At 39.9% G+C, this 26,882-nt stretch overlaps 1 protein-coding gene across 2 annotated transcripts in view; it reads left to right on the top strand.

Annotated features, from left to right (window-relative positions):
* CDH4 (cadherin 4) overlaps positions 1-26,882 on the top strand; it is a 666,817-nt gene that overhangs the window by 575,721 nt on the left and 64,214 nt on the right. For both annotated transcript variants that reach the window (XM_043495751.1, XM_038370284.2), the window contains exon 8: positions 24,212-24,349. In XM_043495751.1, the coding sequence (XP_043351686.1) occupies positions 24,212-24,349 (138 nt within the window). The remainder of the gene's footprint in view (positions 1-24,211; positions 24,350-26,882) is intronic.

The raw sequence follows: 26,882 nt of genomic DNA, 5'->3' as shown, positions 1-26,882 counted from the left end.
AGTTTCTAGTACTCCACTGTACTTGAAAAGGGAGCTGATGAATGACATCAGGCCAGATCCTCAGCCCCTGCATACCACTGCGAGCAATACAGAGGGACCTTAAATCTGCCCTAAAAGGGATGAGAAGAATTCCTCTTGTTTTGGGGGCTGACCACCAATGCAGGGAGCCAAGACAAGGGGCCGTGACACAGCTCAGAGAGGACAGGGCTCTCTGGAACTCTGCCAATGTCCGGCCAGTGGAACAGTACCAAACCTGCACATATTAGAGCTACCATGTGGCTCCTATCGCTTGAACCAGGAGTTTGTTTGATCTTCAATGGCCCCCAGGATAGGGAGAGGCATAAAAATTGCTTAGAACCAGGTGTGCTGGAACAATTTTTATAGTGGGGTTGCTGATGATGGAAACCATGTATTTGTTATTACTACTTCAAGCTAGAGGGTGCGGCAGCACCCCCAGCTTCCCTAGGTCCCGCACCACTGCTTAGAACCACCTTTGCCCATATCTATCAGCTGTGCTAAACATGAGTCTAACACAGTGGAGGATCATGCCCAGCATTTAGAAGTATTCAATAAAACATTTTAAAAAACCAAAACACTATCTCAATTAATTTAGATGGAATAGAGGGGCCCGAAGATGTTAACAGAACCCAGTCACTGTCCAACATTCAACAATGTTCAGAAAGGTTGGGGTTTGGTGTTTGCAGACATCCGTCTGCTTAGCACAGTGGTAAACACACAATTAAAAATCCTTTTAGATGTCTATTAAAATGCAGAAAGAAAGAAAACACCATCAAAGCATTTGAAATGCAAAGTATTAAATAAGGCGTTCGTTTTAACAACATCCCTTGTTCCCTTTCCCAATAGCCAGAGAGAGTTTTTAGAAGAAAACAAAAAGCTTGTTTGACGGTCTTTTAGATGGTATCATAGATGGTGGTAATTGTCCTTTTCGGGGAAAAAAGAGAAGAAGTTAGTTATGATGGGCTGGAGCTGACGTTGTTCTATTATTGTTAGTCTGATCCTGTTTCCTAGAAGACAAAACAAGACAAACACGTAAGGGAAGAGAAAAGAAATGCAAAGATAGAAAATGTAGCTTCTGTCTCTGGTGTTGACTTTCATTTGCAGCCTCACTGATGGAGGAAAACAGGCACAGCACACAGTCATATTAGCCACTCTGGAATTTGGCAACCTTGTACCAGCATCAAGTTGTTTAGGGCATTGCTTTTAGTTGTTTCTTTCGGGTCACAGGCTTATAGCAGTGTTGCAAAATACAGAGTCTTTGCCTGCTAAGCCAGATTTTTATTAGGCAGAAGGAAAAAGGAGAGAGATCGGAAAGGGAAGAAATAAGGTGGGGAAGGAAAAGGACACAGGGTGGGGAAGGAAAGACAAAGTCTCACATCCCAGATGGTGTTCAGGATTCAGCTGGAGCTAATGGACCTGGTGGTGTCATCTGGCTCCTTCTCTCTGGCCTGATATGGTGAGGACATCTCTTAGGATTTAGGAAGCAGAAGGTCTGGGGTCACAGGTAATGGTAGGGATGGCAGCAATGATTGTGATGCTCGCTTCAGTAGCCAGTTTTTCTCCCCAAAGTCTCTTTCTTAAGAACCCCAAAAGGGAGTGATGGGTGAATGATCCATCTCCTCATTATTTTGTCCACTAATTAGTCCTAACATCCAACATACCAATTTTGGTGTATTAACTTTCAGACCTCAGTTCCTCTTGTTTACCAGGCATAATCTTAACACTTATATTAGGATGCCTTTTTGTTTGGACTAATTCCATCTCTGTCTCCCTTTTGTACCTTTTCCCATCAGCATTTGTTATTATAGGTTATTGTGATATTTTATGAGCTTTCACTTACTTTTTACAGTTGATCTCTCAATCAGGGTAAATTTGTAGGCACCGTTATTAGAGCAACCCCCTCAACTCCCAAAGACTCCAACCTCATAGGAGGGTCTTAGCCCCTCACAGGAGCAGGCTGAGTTTTGTAATTTCCAAAGCAAACTAAAATAAATCTTGAGTGGTAGTACTGCCATCTATTCCTTGTTTTGTGTTTTCCCCCATTCATCGGCATCGGTAAAGCTTTAGTTGTATGATAGACTCCCCTGTTGAATGTTGAAAATAGGATCGTATTTACATGTATTGTATTTTCCACTTGTCCTTCCTGAAAGTTTAAAAAGAACTTTATGTGGTATGAGTTTTATCATCTAAATCAATGACTCCATGGGCTAATAGTTTAGTTAGAGACCCCGAGGACTCAAACTAGGGACTTGTTATGGCTGATTTAAGTTAGCGCTTTGTTTCTTCTGTCACATAATAAATTTCAAAGCCTGGATTGTACTGACATTTGCTACTAGAAAGGAGAAATAAAAAAAAAATCTATATAGCTTCCATAAACTCTGAACTAAAACAACCAGTACGATTGGTGGGACCGAGTAGCTGCAAAGATAAAACCTTTTCACATCTGAGATACAAAAGTGACTGCAACTCATGATAAAATTAAATATATTTCATGATCTCACCTTATTCCCTGCAAGGAGCTAATCTGCCTCGCAAAAACCTTGAACCATAGTTTATCACAGCCTGCAGCTTCTACTTAGGAGAGACCCATGCCCAGGATCTAAATCCCCTCACATCCTACCTAAAGAGGGTGGTCCTACCAGGTCAGAATAGCACATAGTTGTTTTTGGCCTGCTGTAAAGTTTCTATTCTCTGTACTTTCACAAAATAGTTTTGTCCAAGAAATGGAGGAAATATAGCATGCACCTAACTCACATGGGTGTTATAAAGTATAATTACTATATTGTTTGTAAAACTCTTCAAGAACCTCAGGTGAAAAGCTCTATAGAAGATTAAAATATTATTATTATTTATTTATTTTCCTCTCAAAAAGTGTCAATGGCACATCGGTATAAATTGCTTGCAGGCATTTGTATGGTTACAAAGGTGACCTAATACTCCTCTTACACTTGTGCATCTCAGGAGTAACCGCATTAAAGTGAATGGAGTTACATTATTGTAAAATGAGTGTGAGAAGAGAATTAATCCTAATGAGTTCAGGTAACTCCCTCCAAAATTGCTGTTGGGATAGGAAACAAAAAGAGATCCTAAAGAAAATAACAGTGTGGTTTTTGAGACTTCTGATTTCAAGGTTATGCTTATTTAACCCCTTGGCGTGCTGGGAATTGAGATTTCAGAACATGAGATATATTTGGAGGGTGAGGATGCCACACTGGCATTCTCCTGGGTGAAGATCATTTCATTCACAGTTTCACCTCCAGACCAATGGGAAAATATTCAGGACTTAAAGGATATGTCTATACTGCAATTAGACACCCACAGCTGGCCCATGCCAGCTAATTCAGGCTCACAGGGTTCAGGCTACAGGATTGTTTAAGTGCAGTGTAGACGTCCAAGCTCATATGGAGCCCAGGCGCTAGGACCCTGAGAGGTGGGAGGGTCTCAGAGCTCAGGCTGCTGCCTGAGCCAGAATGTCAACACTGCAATTAAACATTCTTTAAGACATCTGGTCTCCAAAACACTATTTACAATTTGCCTCAAACTTTCCAGGAAAATTCAACCATCAAATAAGACTATTTCCAACACTCTGAAAATCAGGCCTGGGTGTCTCAAACTGGGCTCCCCAAATTAGTGGATACTTTCAAAAATATGGTCCTGAATCTCTCTGTGTCTCAGGTCTCCATCTGAAAAATGAGCATATCACTTCCCTACCTCACAGAAGTATCATGATGATGAAATTGTTAATGCTTGTATCTGCTAAATAAATCAAATAAAATACACCACCATTATGTATGTCATTTTAATAAACATTCAGTGAAGCACTGAATATGATCAGGTGCCGAGTTAACCTCAATTAATTATTTTGTCAAAATTATATTTTGCAATTTTTTTTTCAGTTTAGGCTTATTACGTTTGACTATATTAGAATATATGCTGCTAAATTCAACTTTAAAATTCAGGGTCATTTTGCTTCCCATATGAAATTCAGATCTTCCATAGCCTAATTTTTTTTTTAATGAAGGTAGCTAAAACTGCTACAGAAACTCCCCCTTGCAGCTACTAAACAGGAAACTTCAGTGTTTCTCCAGTCTTATATCTACATTAATTACATTTCATCATGTAAATATGATTGGCAAGTTCCTCTCTGGTACCTTCTGGCAATGTGAAATTAATTCCATATTACGAGACTCTGGGATCATGTCAATGGATGTCCACAGTGGTGATTCTTTTTTGAAATTTGCTCTGCTAAAATGGAACTTGCTTACTGGTCACTTAAAAGCCTTTGACACTTGCAAAGATTCTATGCATCCTTGGATGACAAAAAGTATGGAAATTAAATACCGCTTGATTAAGGGTCTGATCTGAGAAAATTAAATCCTCCTTTCAATTATTGAAATGGCTTGTGGCTACAGCTTGATTCTTTATACCTATAAAAAAGGGCCCAATTTATGCTGCCAAAAGTCTCCCTTTACGTTTGGAACATTTTAGAATTAAAGGAAACCCATCTAAATCTACTTCTTCCTTTTAAATTAATAAATATGCCCTTGCCTCCAATACTTTATATATCAAAACACGGAGTGAGTACTTTTTAAAAAATTGTTCACACTAAGTTCTTTTACTGTGGTTGACGTGCTCAGTTTGTTTCATGTATGGTAATAATTGTTCTAATTGAATAATGATCTTACCTGTCTGTAGGGGTGATTCTAGAGAAGGGGACATCTTTAAAGTTGACAGGCCAATATTGGAGGGAAAAAAAAGTCCCGTTCATCATGAAGAAATCTCTCAGTTGCAACATGACTCTGATGAGCAGAATGAACCGCACATCACCCCAAAAAGGGTTAAAATGAGCCTGAAACTTCTATTGATCTTACCTGTTATGCCTGGGAAAGGCATGGTTAAGTTGAAGGAGGAACTTAAAAGTAAGAATGAAGGGCAGTCAAGTGAGAGAGGAAGTGTTCTCCTCGGAGACAGACTGGATTCGGACCTGATCAATGGGGAAAGAAAAGGGGTATGGCTACAGAACCAGGACTAGTTCCTGTAATGGGCCCTGCAAAAGGGCAGGACTCAAGGGAGGCATCCCTGTGAGTCAGTGTTCTGAGAAAAGGATGGAGTATCAGTGTGAAGTGAAGGAAAGGCTGAAACCTCAAACTCAGAAGCGGGGAGAGAGGCCCAGCAGTTGAGACTCTCAATTTTGCTGGAGAGACTGGGACTGAAGAGAAATCCCAGAAGCGCTGAGAACTTTTTGGGGTTTCCTCCTCCTCATCATCATCACTCCCATAACTGCATTGGTCGTTGGGGCACCATCATTGATGAGCAATCAACCAATTGTCTCCACCCCTGACGATTGTGCGTCAGTGCTTGAGTCTCTGCGAAGTCCATTCCTGTCCAAGTTTTTATGTTGTCAATCCATCTCTTCTGTCTACCTCTTCTTCTCTTCCCCTATTCTGTTCCTGGGATGATGATCTTGGGTAGGCCAGATGATCTTGTTACATGGCCGTACCACTTCAGATTGCACTTCTTCACAGTCGTCAGGGGATCTTCATATGACCCAGCGCGTTGGGTGGTGATGTTGCAGACCTCTTCATTAGTGACGTGGTCGAAGTAGGAGATGCCCAGGATTTCACAGAAGCATCTCATCTCTACTACCTGTATTTTCCATTCAGGTTCTGCTGTAAGGGTCCATGTTGCACACGAATACAGAAAAATGGAGATGACCAGTGCTTGCAGCAGTTTCGGTTTGGATTCCAGGGAGATGTTCTTGTTCCTCCAAACTGGCTTTAGCTTTGCCACTGTTGCTGTTGTTTGCACAGTTCTTGCCAGAATTTCTGCCTTTGATCCTTCATCAGTGATGATTGCCCCCAAATACTTGAATTGTTTCACTGTCTCCAGCTCTTGTCCACTGATCAGCTCACAGTTATGTGAGCTAATCCCGTCACATTTCTTTGTCATCAGCTTGGTTTTCTCTGAACTGATTTCCATGCCGTATTTTGCGGAGGTTTCATCCAATTGTTTCCCAAGGTTGGTATGTTCATCTTCGCTACCAGGTCATCAATGTCATCAGCAAACCAAAGATTTGGGATTGTTCACTCCCCAATGCTGACTATGAATATGTGATCTTCAAGGGCATCAGTCATTATGCACTTCAAGTAGATGTTGAACAGTTGAAAGAAAGCAGCCTTGCCGGACTCTAGCAGTGGTGCGAAACCACTCTCCTATTGTTCCATTGACGAGAACTGCACTGCTGGCCTTGGCATACAGTTGTTTAATGGTAAGAATAAGCTTACGACCAACATTGTACTTCTTCATGATTGCTCAGAGAGCTTCATGCCATACTCGGTCAAACGCCTTCTTGAAGTCAACAAAGACATGGTAGATGTCCTGCTGGTGTTGTAAGTACTTCTCAAACAGAACACGAAGATTGAAAATCTGTTCTGTGGTACTTCTTCCAGCATGAAAGCCAGCCTGTTCTTCAGTGATGATATTCTCCACTTGTAGCTTCAATCTGTTCAATATGACTTTCAACATCACATTCCTGGGATGGCTAATTAAGCTTATGATCCAGTAATTTTGACACAATTACAGGTTGCCTTTCTTTGGCAGAGTGATGATTAGTGACAGTGTCCACATGGAGGGCCACTCACCAGTCTGCCAGATCTTATTGCAGATCTTGGTGAGTACATCTATTACTATTTCTCCTCCGAATTTCATCAATTCGGCTGGGATATTGTCAATATCTGTAGTGTTTCCATTATGGAGTGATTTCACAGCTGTCTCCACTTCTTCACACACTATTGAAAAGTCAGCCTCCTCTTTTGAATCTGGGCTGTCCAGGACACTAGGATCTCCATTTGTCTGATGGTTGTATAGATCAGAGCAGTAATTTGTCTACCTGTTGATGATGTCCTTTTCTTCTGTAAGACTGTTCCCTTCTTTGTCTTGAATTGCATTAGCTTTAGTCCATCTTTCCTTCATCAGATCTTTTACAATCCGGAAGGCTCATTTGCTATTTTTATTATTGATACACTCTTCCATTTTGGAGCATTGTTTTTCAATCCATATCTCCTTGGCCACCTTCATTTCTTTCTTGATCTTTCTACCAATAGCTCTGTATTTATCAGCTCCCTCAGTGCTGTTCTTGTCTCTCTTGAGTTCTCTTCTAATGTCACACATTTGTAATATTTCATTTGTGACCCAAGGTTTTGTCTTCTTATGGTGTTTCCCAAGAATTCCATTGCTGCCTCATTCATTACAGTGTTAAAATTGTTGGTCATTGTTTCTATGTCTACCTCTAGAGCAAGCAGTGGAGCAAATTTTCCGCCAATCATTGCTTGGAATGACTCTGCAATGCTTCAGTCTCTAAGTCTTTCTAACTCAAACTTGATTCTACTGAACTTTGGCCTGACAATTTTCCTTAGCCGCAACCAAAAGTTTAGCATCGCAAGGTCTGATCACTTCCAGTATCAGCACCGGGGAAGCTCCTTGTTTTAACTCTGTTGATCCCAGAATGAAATCGGTTTTGCACCATGATGTTTTGCACGATTTGCTTTAATGCTGCTGGAGGATATGATTTGGAATTTGATGGATATTTTTGCCCCAGGAGCTGTGGGTTTTTAGAAGAATCTGGCTGGAGGGCTAGATCCCAAATGCAGGAGGCTGTTGGAAAAAGCCACAAGGGCAGTAAGGTTGCTACAGAGACAAACATCTCAGCTTTTCAGTTGAGTTGGTCTACCAGCATCATAAAGTGACTCAGGCAAGTTTTGCCATTCTTTCTCAGCCATCTTCATCCTTCTGAGTAGGCAATGTATTAAAATGTACAAGTCCCCTCTCTGAGAGCACATGCACACATATTGGAGCTGTGAGAAAACAGCAATGAAACTCACAGGTTTCATGACAAACTCAGATTTCATCCCAGATTTCTCAAAAAATGTCAAAAGAAAAGGAGTACTTGTGGCACCTTAGAGACTAACAAATTTATTTGAGCATAAGCTTTCGTGAGCTACAGCTCACTTCATTGGATGCATTCGGTGGAAAATACAATGGGGAGATTTATATACACACCAGGAGCTGTGGGTGTGTATATAAATCTCCCCACTGTATTTTCCACCGAATGCATCTGATGAAGTGAGCTGTAGCTCATGAAAGCTTATGCTCAAATAAATTTGTTAGTCTCTAAGGTGCCCCAAGTATTCCTTTTCTTTTTGCGAATACAGACAAACACGGCTGCTACTCTGAAACCTGTCAAAAAATGTCAGGCGCTTTCAAGCAAACCAGGAGTTAGTTTATGGTTTCATCACAAAAGCCAATGGTGGGTTCCCCTGATTTTTGTTGCTGTGAGCTTTTGGGCTTAACTGAACCTCAAACTCAAGGGCTACAACCAGTTCAAATTAAAACCAAAAATGAAGTTCACACTAGTTCTGTAAACTGACACCAGTGATCATGCCACTACACCATTTTATACAGGTATCATAAACCTAAACAAAGCTGCAAGGTGTGATGATCTGACTGCCAGCAAGAATACAGGATCTTTTGGATTACACAGATGTTCAGATGTTATCATTAGCATGAGTTATAATATGATTTCCATTGTTTCCAATGGAGCTATTGTGCAGTTACCATATACTTACCTTCTATTAGCATTCATTATTTCATGCTAACTATATAATGATTTCACACCACTCATACTCTCCATACTTTCTCTTAGCTAAAGTTACTTTTCCTTGTTTCCCTGTTCAGTACTCCTGCGAAGAGCCAAATGTTACCTACGGGTATCAACTTTTTCCCTTTTGGAACGTTGTACTCACAGCAAAGTGAGCTCCCATGTTAAGATCCCTTTTCCAAAGTGTACTGAGCACATCAGCAAATTCCTTTTTAGTCTCTAGGACATTCATACTGCCCTCTGCAGAAATGTTTTCATTTTGGTAACCTCCTTTTAATAAAAGTATGCTTAATATTCCACATGTGACTCCACACAATTCCCTTAATGCAATACTTACCAAAAATAATCCTCTCATTTATATACAATACATCTATTTATAAACCTTAGGCTCTTCGTTAGCTTCTAGAAAACTCCTGAGAAACCTTGCACCAAAAATTGCAGAATTGTATTGTCCATTTGTTGTAGAACATGTTCCTGCTGAGAGAGTGATCTGTAGCATTTGTCCCTCACTTTGTTACCTTACTTTTCCCTGCCCAGAAATGAATGCTGTGCACCCATACTACTAGTCTATCAAAGTCATTCTTTCTTTTATGTGTTTACTCCCCAACAAGTTTTGTATCATCAGCATTTTTCTCAGTGTCCTGCATGTTACTTCTTTCAGGTTATTTATACATACAGTGAACATACGTTCCCGCCTCAGACTGATCTTTGCTGCATGTCACTAGTCACCTCCATCCCTCTGAAACTGGTTCTACCACAATAAAATTATCCTTATTTTCAGAAATGTTTTGAGGGTGTGGCAGAATGGATGGCATAAATGGTTAAATGTATGGTAGTTTCCTGTAGGTTTCCCTTTGCACTCATTTTCACATAGAAATCTACTCTTTCAGAATAGCAGTGGACTTGCAGGCCAGCTCAGATATCATCCAGGTAACATCTAGCCCAAGGACCATGTTTCTGACACCCTTATGCTCTCTCACGTTTTTAGTGTAGTGCAAGTTATATCCATCACAGTCATCAAATAAACCCAGGAAATGAGATACAGTGATGGGGGAAAAATGCATGAAAAGCAGCAGCTGTAACTCAGAAAGCAGATCACAAGAGAATTACTTACCATTTAGACAAACAAATACACTTTCCGGAACATCCCTAACACTTTAATTAACAGAAACACAGTTCTCTTCAGGGCCTCCGTGCAGGGTTTTTTTTGTTCGTTTAAAGAGTTCTTACATTTTTGTATGTCACTGCGGCTCAGGTCCCAGGTGGAATAGCTTCACTGGGTGCTGGAGACGTGTGGGGTAAGTGAAGAGGTATCATTTCCCAGACCATGGATTTGCTCTATGGCCACTACTTCAGCCTAATGGAGTGGAGTGTATTCCACTGGCTTGGTGTCTTCCATAGGGGAAGAGAACCAGAGGAGGTGCACAGAGGAGGATGCTCCTGCATAACCAGACTCAGAGATCCCCTTTGGAGCTGTACTTTACACGACACAAGTGGTGCACACACCTTCCCAGAGTCTCCCCCATCCTGTAAAACAAAGCTGCAGTGAGCTGGGGGCAGGATTTGTCCCTGAATGGCTCACTCAGTCCATGGCACCAATCCAGTCAGGGCCAACAGGTTCCGCTAACCACATTGGACCAAATTTGTCACTGGTGTAATTCCGATGCTCTCAGGGAGGTGCTGACACACCTAACACCACTGCCCCTTTTCAATGGAAGCCTTTCCACTAAATCAAATTGGATCTGGACCTTACTCCGGTGACTCCCTACTGACATCAATGGTGTTTCCCTAGAAGAATTTGGAAGAGAATTTGGCTCATGAAGGCTACACTCCCCTCAACGGGCAGAGAAATGGTCACTTGTCTTCAGAGCTCTCCTTTCACAAAAGCTCCTCTTAGTCCTTTCTGACTTTTAGTCTCTTTTCCGATAATAATGTCAATCACAGTCTCTCTCAGCAAATCGACCCAGGAAGTCAACATGGGCCTGCCAATACTGTATAAAACAAATTGTAGGGGAAATAGAGTAGGGAGAACCTCACATTAATGTCTGTTCAGTTATTTTACTACTTCCCACTAACCTTTCGTTTTGCTGAATTGAATTCAGTCAGTTGCTTTCTCCAATGTAATTTGTTCCTTTTTTCTTTGGATGTCCCCCTGCATTTGTTAAAAGGTATAAGCAAATTTGATATGCCATTAACAAGAAGCAAGCAAAGCTATTTAATGAAAGTGAAGTAATTTATTAAATATTGGATGACATCAGATTTGCTGCAGTATAGTTTGTTCATTCCATAGAGTCAATGTTCCTTAGCTTCCCAAGGCTTGTGGTTCACTCCAAAGTGCCATAATCTTTAGGATCCAAAATCCTAGACCCTTCCGGTGCTTTGTTAGAAACAAGATAGCTAGACTATCTATATATAAACATAAAGCAAATATCTTTAATTAAATGGATTGGAAATATTTTAGTGTGTTTTTTTAAGATGGGTGCATTAACACAAGACTGTAGGGATTTAAAACTTATGACTCTGCTGCATTTTTTCAGCTACCCATGAAAAGTGGCACCTTATCATGGCAACTCTGGTCTCCTTACAAAAATGAGGGGGACAATATTATCAACATGCATTGGCCTAGATTTATCTTATTCCTCTTGACTATCTTTTTCAAGCAGCCCAGCCCACAAAGTTGGAGAAAGGAGGCAATTTTTCCTAAAACTGAACTGTGTGGGGTTTTTTTTCTCCTTTTTAATCAAACCAGATACACCCGAAAACAAATCAGGCTGATAAAACAGAAGTCAGATTTGCGAAGAAAACAGCTGTAGCAGCTAAATGGCTGAAAGCAGAGAAAATAGGGAAACAGCATGTGGGACTAATGACGGGTGGTTTTCAGGTTTCAGAATACATTAAGGCATTCTCCCTGTTTATTAAATTGCTCTGGCAGCATTTGACAGCAAAGGTTTTGCAGATTATGAAAGTGCAAGGGACATAACTAGGATTTTTTAAAATTAAAGCATGGCCTTCGGGTAATCACCAAGAAGTTACATACTGCAGAGAAGGATTTGTTTTTCAGAACTCCAGAATAGGGCTTTCTTTTTTTTTTTTAACATTGTCATTCCCTTTACCTTCTTCATGGCACCTGATTAGGTTTTCTCTAACACTCACTGCCATTGTCATAACAAGGCAAACGCAAACTGTCGGCAGTTGAATGCAACTCTGACATATTTACTGAAGGGCATCTGCTGACAGTGACAGTTGCTGTGTGGCCACCTAGATATTAAACTTTTGTTGAGTATTTTTCTGCCCTGGAAAAGCTAGAAATAATACAGTAATTTTGCAAAAATTGCCACAGCCAGAATCTTGTTCCTCAGTCCTATTTTCAAGTAATTTCTAAAATGAAAATGGAATCTTCAGAGCATAAAGGGTACAAAATATTGACATCAGTCGAAAGTGGCATCTCTTAGATTTAAGTTGCTCTTTGCTTTCTGCTGAGGTAAGAAGGTCACAAAATATAGTTGACCATCATTTAAGCCTCTTGCACTAACACTTTTCATGTCCCTTATTTTGAGTCTCAGGCCCATATGTAGACCACAGCAGGTTGGGATGCACAGTGCACATTTCTAAAGCACAATATTTTCTAATACGCTAATTTGGGAATTATTCTGGAAAGTCATGAAACAGATGGCTGGGCTCTCCTGCTGGAAACAGTTCAATGGAAGGAATTCTAGCATTTGCAAAGTCTGAAAACTTTGACATTTTCTAAACTAGTCTGGTGCTTGGACTAGTTTAGGTCCAGATCTTACAATCTATTGTGCCTGGACAGATTGATTTGACTGTACAGAGACCCCATTGACTTTGAGAGGGCTCTGTGCAGGTGTGGCAAACCATCTTTAGGATTGGGGCCTTAATTTTTAAAAGAATACAAAAACACACCTGAAAACACTGGTTTCTTCTCTCTCTCTCCCCCTCTCCTCCCCGAACACACATATACACACACCTATAATTTGAAAACAGCCCAACCTTTTATTTTCAATTTGCTCCATGCTTGCTGTGCCTTTTGCCAAGTTTTAGTCAATAAACAAATTGTATGGCCTTGTTATAAAACCCCTGAAAATAGAAAACGCTGACACAAACTTAACTATAGAGGCACAATTTAGAAAATAGGTGCTTGTGTCAACTTTGAAGAATGAGATGAATTTAAAGGTGCTATTTAGCGATGAAAAAATTCTTTGGGTTTAACAGCTTCTGTTTTTCAACACAGTCTATTTTTTTTCAGGCAGCCATGTGCAAGTAATGGCATTCTCCTAAACCAAACAAATAGAATAAAAAATGATGTGGCCTCTAGCTTCACCCTTTGCAACTCATAATCTAGAGCTAGTATCAGGTAAAAACAGAACATGCTTCGCTATTAACCTTAGATACAGAGCATTTTTAAAACATGTTTTCACCATCTATGGTGCCTGCCCAAGGTCAGAGCATGATAGATATCTTGGAGGGTGTGTGGGAACTGACTGACTACTCTGATTGTGGTATTTTTCAACAGTCCCCCTTCCTCGCACAGAAGTGCCTTTTTTATATATATTACTTGCATGTTCCACAAGAACAGGATGTGTCTGCTGACTTTGGGGTTTGCTTTCCAAAACCTTGATCACACTAGTCTATTGTCTGGTATCCCAGGGGAAAAATTCAACCCACTTGTAAAAAGTATACTGACTGGGAATAGCTGGAGTACATCACCCTCCAGCCACTTCCCTTCCCCAGGGGACGGACCCTCAGGATTGTCAACCCCAAGAGTAAAAATCATGAGCCAGGCCCCCCCAAAATCATGTGATGGGGTTAAAAACCATGTCATTTTATAATAAATAAATAAATACATTAAATAAATGTGTGATTCTTTTTATTTGCCTTCTTGTTTTCCAGCCTTTAGTGAGCATGTTTCTGCACTTTCTCCACACCCACAAGGGCTAGAAACTTACTTTTTTGAGGTGAGATTTTTCACATGCTCACATGATTTCCAGAACCAAGTCTTCAAGAAAAATACCAAATCCAATAAATCTCCTGATAAAATCATGAGATTTGGCAATGTTGTGCCTCTGACATGCCATGTGTACTAGGGACTTCAGGAGGGGAGGTATAGTAGCCCTCAAAGCTGTCTCCAAGCCTGCCAGGGACTCTCCTCTACGAGCTGGGTGCTAAAAAGAGGTTGCCATTCCCACACCAGTTGAGCAGCACAAAGGGAACAAACAGGGGCAGAGAATCTGCTCCATTGTGTCCAAACCAGCTCAGAAGCCAGAGAACAGAACCCAACGAGGGTTTTGCTCTGTTATTAACTTTATAATCTCTATAGTGAAAAAGATTAATATTATTTCCACTTTCCTTCAGGTAACTCTTAAAACACTTCCTCATGCAAAAGCACTGGAGTTAACATTATCGAGATGATATAAACACCAGCAGAATGAAGAACTGCGCTTTCAGAAGTAACCACACAAGAAATCCTTAATGTTAAATCACGTGGATTAAGCTGGATTCACATTTATATTTAAGCTTTTGACACCTATTCCCGGAAAACCTGAAGCAGGAAAGAAATGATCAAGTATCTGTCAATTCAGAAGGTGTTTTTTATAACAAGAAAATATTTGCATATCACAGCATTTTAAAAGACAAAGGGTAATAGCTTAGGAAACAAACAGAGATGTAAAATATAAGGTGTGAGAGTGTTTTACATGTTTAAAGCACTGAGGGAGAGTGGGTTGTTTTTTTAAAAAAAGCAGAATTTGTGATTATTCGTCACACTGATAAATTAAACCTATTTACTGAAGATCAACTCTCAAAAACTTAGCAGTGTTAAAATGAAGATTCTGGACTGTGACCTCTGGAATTCTATCTGCTTCAAAAAAACCCTGATATTCAATGTTTTCAATGCTTTCCCAAGATTTATGGAGCATTTTTTCTGACTGACGTGATATTGTGGGCAAAACCCTCCTGCGCTTTGGCCCGTGAATCAGAGTGAACATTAGGATTGCTCATGTGAATTATTTCTCAGTAAATATTTTGTGTCTCTAGTCTCTTTTGAGTCACAGTAAAAATCAGCACTTGAATGTGGAAATTCACCACTGTGCAGAGGTCTAGCACAGGGAGGCATTTGCCCCCCTAAGTCCCATTTAAGTCCTCAAAGTAAAGTTTAGGTGGGCGTTCAGCGGCAACTAGGCTCTAGGCTGGTCCTCTGAGCAGGAATGAATTTAGCCTGTGCGTGAATAGCAGAGACAGTTTCCCATTTAAAGCTGATCTGTTTATGCCAGCTTTTCGCATGTACTTCCTGTAAATGAAATATTACCTGTTTGAACAACATTGTAATTGAATTGCATTGAGTAACAAAGCAAAGTAAATCAGTCTGATTTGGTTTTCACTTACAAAAGTGGCGCATGGGAGGAGAGAGAATATGTGGCAGTGTACATGAAAGTTGGATTTAGGCGGTCCATAGGTATTATACTGACCCCTTTCATAGGGGTGAATTTTATCCTATGGGAGTAGAAATTTTAGGGAATAAAAATAACATTATTACTGTAAGTCACTGATACCTAGTGTGACACTCTGTAGCCCTCTTGTAGTGTGGAACTTGAAGGGAGGAACACAGGTTGCTGGAGGGAAGAGTTTGAAGGAGGCACCAGGAAGTCAGTCTGTTTGCACATGGCTTTAAGGTTAGCAGCAGTGGCAGCATTTCTGTAAATAGTTCCCTTAATAAAGACCCAATTTAGTTTTAGAAACATGGTGTCTCTCATGTTATTACCCAGCACATAGTAAATGAAACACACCTCTGGAGGGGCTGGGCCACATACAGAGGCTGATGAGCCTGCTTGTGACTTGGCGAACCTAGCTATATCTTTTAGCTCAGGTACTAAAGACTCATGCCTGAAGAGCAAGCAGTCCCAGGTTTGATCCCCGATGCCAACAACCCAACCAAAGACATAACCTGTCACTGTAGTGAAAAAGAAAAAGACCAGATTTTCAAAAGGGCTCAGCACCCACAACCAGGGGCAGATTTCAAAAAGAACTAACTTCCCATTTAGGCACCTAAATGAAGGGATCAGAGTTGGAAACACACAACACCTACCCAGAAAAGTGAGAGCTGCTGGATGCTCTGAGCATTTTTGAAAATTTGCCCGCTTCCTTTAGCTTAATGGGAGTTAAGCAATTTGGAAATCTGGCCATATATTGAGGTGTATCTAAGTGGGAGGTGTTGTGTGCTAAACTCTTTTAAATATCTGTCCTCCTGAGCTTTATTTAAGTGATTGATAATTAGATCTCTCTGCAAAAACTATTTTCTGTACAGACAGACAATTTTTTTAAAAAATGACTTTCCTGATTGGGTACAATATTTATTACTTTACAAGGCCATTGGATAACATGAGATATCTTATACCTGAAAAGCAAATTCCAAGTTCTTAATGGCCAAAAATAAAATTAACCAAGGAGGATTACACTAGGTTTACTTTCATTGGCATTCAGCATTACTACATTAGCATGAAGCAGAAGAAAAAACACATAAATATCAGAAGAGAAGATGTAAGGGTAGATGTGAGAAGAAATAGGACATTTCAACACCTATAGATTTTCTCAAAAAGAAAAGGAGTACCTGTGGCACCTTAGAGACTAACAAATTTATCTGAGCATAAGCTTTCGTGAACTACAGCTCACTTCATCGAATGCATAGATTTTCTCTTTCTCTCTCCAATAATTCTCCACTCAGAAGCAACATCCCTGAAACCTTATATTGCTTTAACAAACAACATGGTAAATTTAACCAGACACCCACTCCTAGGAAAATGGTAATTAATTGGAAAATATTTGAACTGTGCTTTGAAAATGTAGATCTGAATTTTTCAAACTCTGTGTCCACTAATGTGGATTAATTTAATCACATAATTACTGTATTTCTGGACTTTGACATACAGTTCCCAATTTGCATGCATTACAGGTGTATATTGGGAACACAGTTGTGTGCAAAAAAAAACCCAACTGTGCCTGCACTTTTGAAAATTTGGATCACAAATCACATATAGGTTTTATTTATTGTTGCTATTTGACTCAAAAATGCCAAATTCCTTTAGATCCTCTTTGTAAATATATTCTACTCTTGTTTATAAACTCTCACAACAATAACTTGTGCTGCCAGGTTCTTGGAAAAGGTATCTGTCATGCCAGTCTGGGTCTTGATGGAGAAAGCCACATGTAATAACTGTAATTTTGTTCAGGTCATAGATTCCTTTGTTTTGGCCATGTAACTTGCTCAGTGATATTGATCTGTGTTAAGAAAAGGGGTCATAAAATAGAAAACCTCTCTACTTAAATCCTTGTTGCAAAAACATGTAGTGATTTTTGGACAAAAAATTGTTTTGTTTTGTTTTTTTCAAAATTGTTTGTACATAGAGCATGCCAGGAGATCTGATTTCTGCTATCCCCTTACTTTACAAGTAACTTTTATGTGATCCAAAAAGACTGTTTTTTTATATTTGTAATCTTTTTCATCATTTTTAAAAATAATACATAAGATCTGTGATATTTTTCCCGGGATGGAAATATAAAGTTTGCTTACAGTTTGTTGTAGCCATGTTGGTCCCAAGATATGAGAGAGACACAGTAGATGAAGTAATATTTTTTACGGGACCAACTTCTTTTTGTGGAAGGTACATGCTTTTGAGCTCCACGGGGCCCTTCTTCAGGTCTGCAGAAGGTAACCAGAGTGTCTGAGCTAAACACAAGTTGGGACAGATTGTTAAGCTTAAGGAGTAATGCAGATTGTAGGTGGTCACTTGAAGTGAAGTGGGAAATTGAGGGTTAGATTGTTATTGAGGGTTTGAAGAAGGCAATTAAAAGTACCCCAGGCAGTGTGTTATGTTACAATTTATTGTAATGATCCATAAAGCCATGTCCCTGTTGTGTCACTGAAACCCCTATGGGGTATCATCAAACAGATCCCATATTTGATGGGGGCTACATACTAAAATAAATCTTTCCCACACCCCCTATTCTAGCCTTCACACAACACCTCAGTCTTGCCAAGCTCATCATCAGAAGCCAGCTCCCCATAGACCAGGACACACCAACACACCAGGACACACCAAAGTGATATCAGACCCTGCCAGAACATCAGATGCAAAACCTGCAGACATATCTCCACTGCTACAATGATCAATATCCCCCACAAGATACCTTTCGAGATTCATGGGTGTCTATCACAACATGTGGAGTATGTTATCCATGCACCAAATGCCCCAATAACAACTGTGTGGATTAAACCACGCAATCAATACTCTTTCAAATGAGCTCGCACAGAAAAATGATAATCAACAAAAACACTCTGTCACCCATGGATGAAAGCTTTTCACAAAGTGATCACTCCATATCTGATCTTTCAATACTCATGCTTAGAGGAAATCTGCTCAACACCTCAAAAGATGAGCCTGTGAATTTAAATTCATAACTCTACTAGACACCAAAACCCTGAACCATAGATTTCCTTCCCCAGACCTGAAAAAGAGCTCTGTGTAACTTGAAAGCTTGTACCTTTCACCAACAGAATATAAAGTGAGTCATATTAAACCTAAGAAAGCATCCAGAATCAGTATAATAAGCAGTATGAAACATTTCACATTTTCAGAATGAAGCTGATGGGGAAGTAATAGTTTATCCTATTACTGATGCAAATGGTCTCACCCCTTCACAGATGACCAAGCTATGCACGACCTAAATCCTACCCAAACCCTCAAAATAGGGTTCACAATGGGAATTCAATGATATAATAGGCCTTGTGCTGGCTCTCTGCACACCAGAGAAATTCAGATATAGGCAAATCACTTAGGCATGTGCTTAACTTTAAGCATGTTAGTAGTCCCATTGAAGCCAGTGCAAATGGATCCAAACCTAATGCCTCAGGTTTTACCAACCACATACTCCTATATTTTGTCTGTCTGTAGATTAAATACAACTCGAAGTTCCAACCATAGTGCTGGAGCATTTTCCATTTGTTAGAAACTTTCTTTAGTAGTTCAGACAAACATGCTTCCTTATCTACTCTAGACCCAGTGAGCTAGATCCTCAGATGGTGGAAATCAGTATCTCCCCATTGATTTTCAGCAGAGCTTTATATCAGCAGTTTGCTTCTCACCCTGTGTCCCTGACTCACAGCTACATCCAAGACAGGCCTTTTTTTAATTCCCTAGGTCCCTCACTATCTGCCATTAGGACATGCTTCAAACATAATTTACTTTAGCTGCTGTATTGTGTTTTTGACTTGGTTTGGATCCCCTACCCTTATTTTTGTATCCATTGCACTTTTGTTTTCTCTATTCCTCTTCCTAGCTTGAGAATAATCTCTCCGTGGGTGGGGTTGTTTGGCTGCGCACTGTTGAGTTTGTTTTGCTTGTGCTGCGTTTTTTTCATTGTCCGGCTTTGTATTGTATTTAGTTGGCTTGTTCCCTGTTTTTATTTTTCCTTCCTTTATTATTCTGTGTTTGGGCTTTGTTTCTGTGTTTGTTTTATACTATGGGAAGATGTTTCACAAGAGGCACCTTATTAAATAAATACTCTGTCCTATCAGTCCGTGTTATCAAGAGAGGGTCTTTTGGTATCTCAAATGAATGGCAGGTTCTGAGATCTATATTACAAAAAGAAAAGCAAGATAATGAAGTAACAAAATTTTTGAAAATGAGACTTTCTGGTCCCTTATCTAGTATTCTGTCAGATGGTTTTTCTCAAGAAATGTTCTTCAAATAGCTTTTGCTTTAATAAATAAATAAACAAACAAAGAATTAAAGGTAATGGGAGTTTTTTAAGTTTAGGCCCAATATGAATTACTACCGTCTAGATTTTCAGCCTAGCATGGAGCCTAGTGTGACCTTATCCAAGGTCTGCAGTTCAATCTTGGAGTTCAGAGTAAAGTTTGCATTAATAGTGTCATGAGTTTCTGAATTGCTTTTGACACAGAAACCAAACTGCCTTTGTGGTGCCCTAGCTGGAGGCAAGACAGAAAGACAAGAGCAGTGAGTGGCTCTGACAGTCCCAGGTTGTTCCAATGGATAAACCTGTAAGTGGTAGCCTCTAAGCCCAACAAGTATTGAAAGGGTCGGGTTGCAAACAAGGTAAAATAGAAAACTGAAACTTAAAAAAAAAAAAGAGACAGAGAACCCACGGATGAGGAATGTTTTATCGCCCTGTTCTTTCATGGAAAGTTTCTTCTGCTATGTTACTGAGGCACTGAAGCCTTTATAATAATGTGCAACAGCTATGCCATCAAATAAAAAGTGCTTTAAATTGCTTGCTTCACATCTCGCTGCAGTGATGAACGTTGGAAGTGGTGTCACCATTTTGTATGCAGACATTGTTGAACTGTTGTCTTTAATATAGACTTCCATCTGATTTTTCTAATTTTTGTGAAATTTGATGACTTTTAAATCTCCCTCCCCCAAATCCTCCTCCTCCCCCCACTCCCTCCATGCTTAAACCTCATTAAAAAGATAATTCAGCACAGGGGCATAGCCACGGTGGGCCTGGGTGGGCTGTGGCCCACTCACTTAGCATCCAGGCCCACCCAAATCTGAGAGGGGTTTAGTGCTGCCACAGCGTCCTGGAGCATCACCTGGGCACCTGAAATCCAGGACGGAGCTCTGCACCTACCCTTCGCTCCGGCAGCTCTCCCCTGCCATTTTCTGAGCTGCCCCATGCCTGTGCTCAGCTCGGCAGGTGAAGCCCTGTGTCTGGAGGCTCCAGGGCTAGGAAGAGAGCGTGGCGTCAGGGGAGAAGCTGAACTAACACAGTCTGTCATTGCCCATCCACCCAAAAGTCGGGGCCCACCCAAATTTTCACTCCTAGCTATGCCACTGAGTCAGCACATGAGCATTGGGCTGTATATAAACACTAATATCGGTCATGTAAATTCTCTCTCTTGAGAGAGAGAGAGAGCACATTCATTAATAATGACACTGTGCTTCTATTCTACAGCACCTGAGGATCTCAAAGCGTTTTACAAACTTTAATGGACTACACCTGGGAGGACGGCACTATTATCCCTGTAGATGGGAAACCTTAGGCTTAAACACAGTTTCCTGGCACACAGTCCTGTGCCTTGACCAATTCCTCCCTGGTATTTTATTATACAAAAAGAGGAGGCCTCATCCCAGGCAGTGGGAATTAACATGGCCCCACTGCTGCCTCCAACATGGGTTTCAGCTACAGTGAGCCAGTGAAAGCTGGTATGTGATGTCAGGTGCAGTTACACCAGTTAAAGAGTTAACACCTGTCACTGAAAGGCCGCAGAGTGAGGGTAGGGCTGAAATTTTGGTCTCCATTTTACACCAACAAGGAAGAAAAGGATAGGAAAGTTCCATTATTGCAACAATATCTGAACAATGAAAAGGAAACCAAATTGACCTAATCCTCACTAGAAACTCTTTCAGTTTTCTTAGGTTGAAATAACTCCATAGAACATCAGTGGATGGAAACAAAACAGGGTTTCAGCTCATTTTCACCAGAAAAACATCATACCTACACGCACTTTAACATGCCAGCTGCTCTAGCAATGTCTGTCTCCCTATTCAGTTCTCTTTATTGGCTTCCCTCACCTTCCTTGACCTGACCATTTAAGCCCTGCACATATTAGTTCCTGTGTAACACTCTGCCTCTATCTCCTTTCACTCATCTCAGTCTCCACTTTACTTCCCCCAAGTCACTCAGTTAGTTGCCTTGTGTCTTGGTTTTCTTCCATGTAGCTTCATATACCTTGAACCCACTGATTACAGTTGAACGTGCCTCCATCTTTTCCTTCTTATCATCCCTCCTCAAAAGCACCTTTCCCAAATTACGTATAAATTCCAGTATCTTTCCCACCGCAGTACAGATGTGTGAACCAAAGAATGGCAGCGTGACGCGCTTAGCGATTGTGACTTAATGCTTAGTTTCGCCTTTCAATCACACTAATTTTGATTGGATCACTTCCTCATTTTTTTCACATCATTTAGACTTTCCATGCTTCAGGCCAGGGAACTGGTTATCATGCCTGTCTCTAGCCTGCTTTGCATACTGTTACTACTGAATTGATCAATAATAACAATACATCGTGTCGTCCCAAATGGAGACTTATCACTGGATGCAACTCTAAAGGTTAGGAGTTTTGTCTTGGTTCAACTGAGTATTCAGAAGTGTAGATGATTCCTGTGGTGTTTTGTACATATACAAGATGAGAGCCAATTTCTGTGCTAGTCAATATAGGTTCTTATACCAACCTCATCACCGTAGAGTATGCGTGCCTTCCAGTAGTTCGTTAAGCGATTAACATCTGATATGCACAGTTTGTTCTTTAAAGGTGGTTCTTCAAATTAACCAAACTGTTTGGTACACCCAACAAGTTTAGGTTTGCTTTAACTGTTTGGTACACCCAACAAGTTTAGGTTTGCTTTAACCGTTTGCGGCAAACACTGAATTGGTTCTTTTTTATTTATTAATGTTAATTTATTCCTCCGTGATCACCCATGACTGTTGTGAGTATTAATAAAGGAAACAGATCAGCGCTTGGTGGCAATTCAGTTCTAAATGATTCCCAGTAAGGATGGGACTGAAAGAACATTGCTAATGAAAAATAGCACAGGTAAAACAATAACCAGTAAGTGATTTGTTGCATTACACTTTCTGTCCTTGTTAAAATCCCCCTTACCAGGAATGTTAGCTTTTCTCTAATTGCTTTTTCATATGTAGCATGTTTTCCCCACTGACCTTGCTGAGTTGGCGAAGCACAAATTTGTCATTTGTCTGGCAAAATTTTTGGCGTCCTATATCTTTTTTTTCCCTACTGCTTTAATACTGCCCTTCTCTTGATTAAGAAGAAATAGGCATCTTAGGTTGACATTAATTCTACCATCAAAAGGGTAAATAAAAAAGCTCCTTTTTCTAGGCTGCTTTATATAAATGTCACTATACATTTTTAAATATGCTCTGGTTTCCTATGCTCCAGTCTTTTGAAATGAAAACCAAGTCAAACATCCTTATGCTGCAGTTCAATGATAATGGGTCGCTTACAGAGAGTGAACTGGAGAAAACAGATATACACAGAACAGTTGTGTGTGGAAAACCCTCTGCTACTCACGTACATTGTGAAATGCATTTGCTTTATTGTAGGGAAACGCTGGATTAAGAATAACATATTTTAAGTTCTTTCTTCATGTCACTATCAGTTCAGTAGGGGTCCAGTTCTGAAATCCTTACTTAGTTTGGCCTGAATAGAGGATAAGTGAGAACTTAGTAAGAATGCCAAGGTTTGACTAGGGGAGGAAAATCATTCACCCATGAGCCACACATAGAGGTGACCCTCTCTGACTGTATCTTCCCCTTTGCATGTGGGTCTGAGGACTGGATATACAGAGCGGGTAGGAAGATGAAGGTCTGGGCCACAGTTGGGGGACATGCATCATCTCTTGTCTAACTGCATGAAGACTGCACTAAAAATTAATGCCGCCTGTGTCTGCACAACTCTTCCCCTCTCCTCCATTTTGTGAAAACCCAATCTAAAGGGGAAGTCCCAAGAGCAGTGACAAGCAGGGAAAGCTGCATTGTCCAGGAACCAAAGAGCCAGCAAAGGACCCTAGAACCAGCTCAGAAGGGCTCCACTGAATCCCCAAGATTTGTGCAGATTTCATGGGATCTCTGAGGTTGAAATCCTTTGCTGTATTCTCCAATGGGACTGAGGACAATTCCATGAGGGAAAATTCTCATTTCTCTTTCAGCTCATCCGATGGTTGTCCATGAGAGAAGTCAGTTCCCCCTTCCAGGTTATCAAAACTGAAGTGATTATAAAAATATTATTTATTCTTCCATGTTTATGCTGTGTGTTTCCTTTTTATTTTTTATTTTTCATTTGTGTTGGACAATGAAAACAGAGTAGTTGTTTGCAGTTTTATTTATAGTCATTTCACTTTCTGCTTCTCATGAAATAGCATGTGGTGGCAACATTTAGGTTTCAAACCCTTCAAAAGAATGACTGACTCCCAAAAACCGATTGTGATGAGCTTTATTTCTGTTCAAGTGTGTAATGAAAATATTTCTTCTAATCCTAGGTTTTATAAAACCAGTTTATCAGAGCTGGTTGGAAAACTGAGTTGGAAGAGGTTCCCTGTAGAAAATGTCAACAAACATTAAAAATGTTTCATTTTCAGCAAAACTTTCAGTGGAAAAATTTCACCTTTCTGTCAAAAACTGAAAAAATATCAGTTTTCAGTCACCAAAAACTGCTAAAAACTGAAGAAAATATTCTGTTTTCAGCCAAAAAAGGCACTTTCTGACAAAGTGAAAATGTTAAAAAGCAGACACTTGCAAAACATTTTTACTTAGTCAACTACCAAATTTTTCATCAAAAAAAGTTTTGAAGGTAAATTTTGCCCAACCCTGTTACTGACATTTTGAATTCAAATAACTCTTGGTATTCCTTTAAGCTACAAATGTGTGGGGTGGAATAACTCAAGACATATTAAATGGTATTTTTGTCTCTTTTTTTTTCTCTTCCAGAAAGTTCAGAAGTACACAGTCATCATTCAGGCTACAGATATGGAAGGAAATCTTAACTATGGTCTCTCAAACACAGCAACTGCAATCATTACGGTGACAGATGTGAATGACAACCCACCAGAATTCACTGCCAGCACTGTGAGTATCAATACATCAGCACAATGATGCATGCACACACAATGTGTTTGTAACTCATAGACATTTGATATCGCTCGTCTCTGTTTGCTGGTTTGGCAGACAGAAAAAAACTTGATAAATAACTGTGTAACAAAGACTTTCAGAGGGGAAAAAAGAGAGAGAGAGAGAGAGAGAGAGAGAGAGATTCTTGAACTAGCAACACTGTTTGGCTACTAGTTTCACTGAGATACTGAAGAAACTAAAAGAATGTGACAAAGATAGTGTCTGCTTTCATTAAGGAGGATACAGTGGTGTCACAGCAAGTGGTTGTAGACACATCAGAGTTATTACTTATGAGCTAAACCCTGAACTATATTTTGTAGCTTGGATTAAAGTTCAAAAGAAGAAATAAATAGTCTGAATGGTAACAGTTAGTCACCCATACGTATTTCACTGATAACTGTAACAGATGTCTCTGTTGTGCAGGCAGTAAATGCAGTAAACCACAGTGCATCTGTTTTTAATTAGCTCAAAATCTTTCATATACTAGTGCAATATGTGTTTATTCTGCTCCAAGACCATTGCTCTAACTTCTTCGACTGGGAAATATAAAGCAATTGCAATGGACAAGGTAATGTAAGGAACAGGGGGTGGGGCTGGGGGGAGGGAGATAAAAAGGTAATAAAAGAATTTAATTGATCTCTTTACCAAAAATAAATGCAGGAATTAATGATATATCAGGAACTCTGAGAAGTGCAGTATTCTGAATGTGTGTAATGATGTCATGCTGAAATAATAATGATAGATAATGAATTTATTAGCTTTGAGTTATTTACGTTAGTAATAAGATCAGCTATTAAGAAAAGCAAAGTTTCAGTCGTAAAGGGAATATACTTCTCAAAATGCAACCAAAGCTCAAAGTAGCATCTTTGAGCATCCTACTTGAATATCACTGTAGATATGGGAAAACAGAGTCCAGAGAGATGGAACTGTGCCTTTTCTTCAGCACCACTTAAAGCCAAAAGTGTACTGCGTATCATGTCACTGAGTGCTCTTGTAGGTATATGGAGTGGGTTCATACTACATGTGTATGATACTGAATGATAGTATTCTAAAGGGTACTATCAATATTTGTTAGCATAAAGCCAAACTCTGCCCTCAGTTACATCCATGAAACTCTGCTGAACTCACTGGGCTTCTACAGGTGTAACTGAAAGTTCAGTTTGGGTCATGATTCCAGACCTGCAAGGTGCTGAGTATCTCAAAGAAGGTTGCTGAGTTCCTTCATCTTTCACTGATGTTAGGGAAGAGAGCGTACCACAGGCACCCGGTGAAACTCAGCATTTGCCATGGAAGTAACTCAGCTTTCAGTATCTGAGGTTGTTAGCCCAGAGCATACAGAGTATGGCTCACCATAGGGTATGTGTGATGATGTCTGTCATAGTAATACATTTAATGGGGTATTTTCCATTTAGTATATTAAAGAATGTATTTCAGCATATGACACATGCAGTTCTATACAACCATAGAACGCAAAGATGGATCTTGGGTTATCTAGTCCTTTCCTCTGCCAGTGTAGTATTGCTTCCTCCTGTACAATTTGTAGAGTCTTATCCAGTCTGGTTTTCAATATCCCAAGCAATGAGTCTTTCCACCACAAAAATATATGTGCCCCAGCATGCTAATACTTTGCTGCCATGTAAATACTTCTTCCACCTTAATTTGAGTGAAAAAGTGCTGACATCTAGTGGCCAAGTTGTTTAAGCACAGATGTGAATTTCTTAAAAGATATCCCAGGAAAACTGGTACTTGTCTCTAAATAAAGTTAATAGAGGAAATTTAAAGTGACTGGTAACTCCTTGGCACTAACATTAACCATGTTATGAGTGGCCATATGGCTCTGTTACCATTTTCTGGAGGAAACCATGTATTTATATTGTGAGACTTGTGAGATAAAAGAGCATATGTTAAAAATCTTACCAGGACTTTATTTATCCAGAACTGAATTTGACAGAGGGGAGTTCATGGAAAATTGCATTCAGGTAAATTCTGAGTATTTCAAGTCTCAGCATTGATCAGATCCAGAAGGGATAAAAGCTGCTAAGACAATTATCCATAGAATCAGATTAAATGGATCAGAAAATTCTACTCTTCCCCTAAGCAGGAATGATTTGTACCATCATTTCTCTAATGTCAATCATTGGAGACAGAGTTTTTCAAGAGCAAAAAAAGGCCCTTTATACAGCACCAAGTGGGACTGTTCATAATTCAAACCTGAGGATATTTTACAGTGATATTACCTCATGATTCTCTAGTAACGTGAGCTTTAATACTGTATCCTCCTCGGTATAGTAAAAATCCCATTTACCTGTGGATGCCACAGGTAAAATCATCAGTCTGATAATTCTCATTCAAACTGAAGTGAATTGCTTTGCTCCCCCCACCAACTCTGAAATGTATTCTTATGCCTCCCTGGTGCTTTAAACAAAAAAAAAAGGTTCCACTAAATCCACAGCTTCTTTAAGGGTAAAAAAGCATACCATGCCTTTTAAAA

Source organism: Dermochelys coriacea, chromosome 13, assembly GCF_009764565.3.
Source record: "Dermochelys coriacea isolate rDerCor1 chromosome 13, rDerCor1.pri.v4, whole genome shotgun sequence".
In the NCBI taxonomy this organism is placed as follows: Eukaryota; Metazoa; Chordata; order Testudines; family Dermochelyidae; genus Dermochelys; species Dermochelys coriacea.
This window is presented reverse-complemented; position numbering and strand designations above follow the sequence as displayed.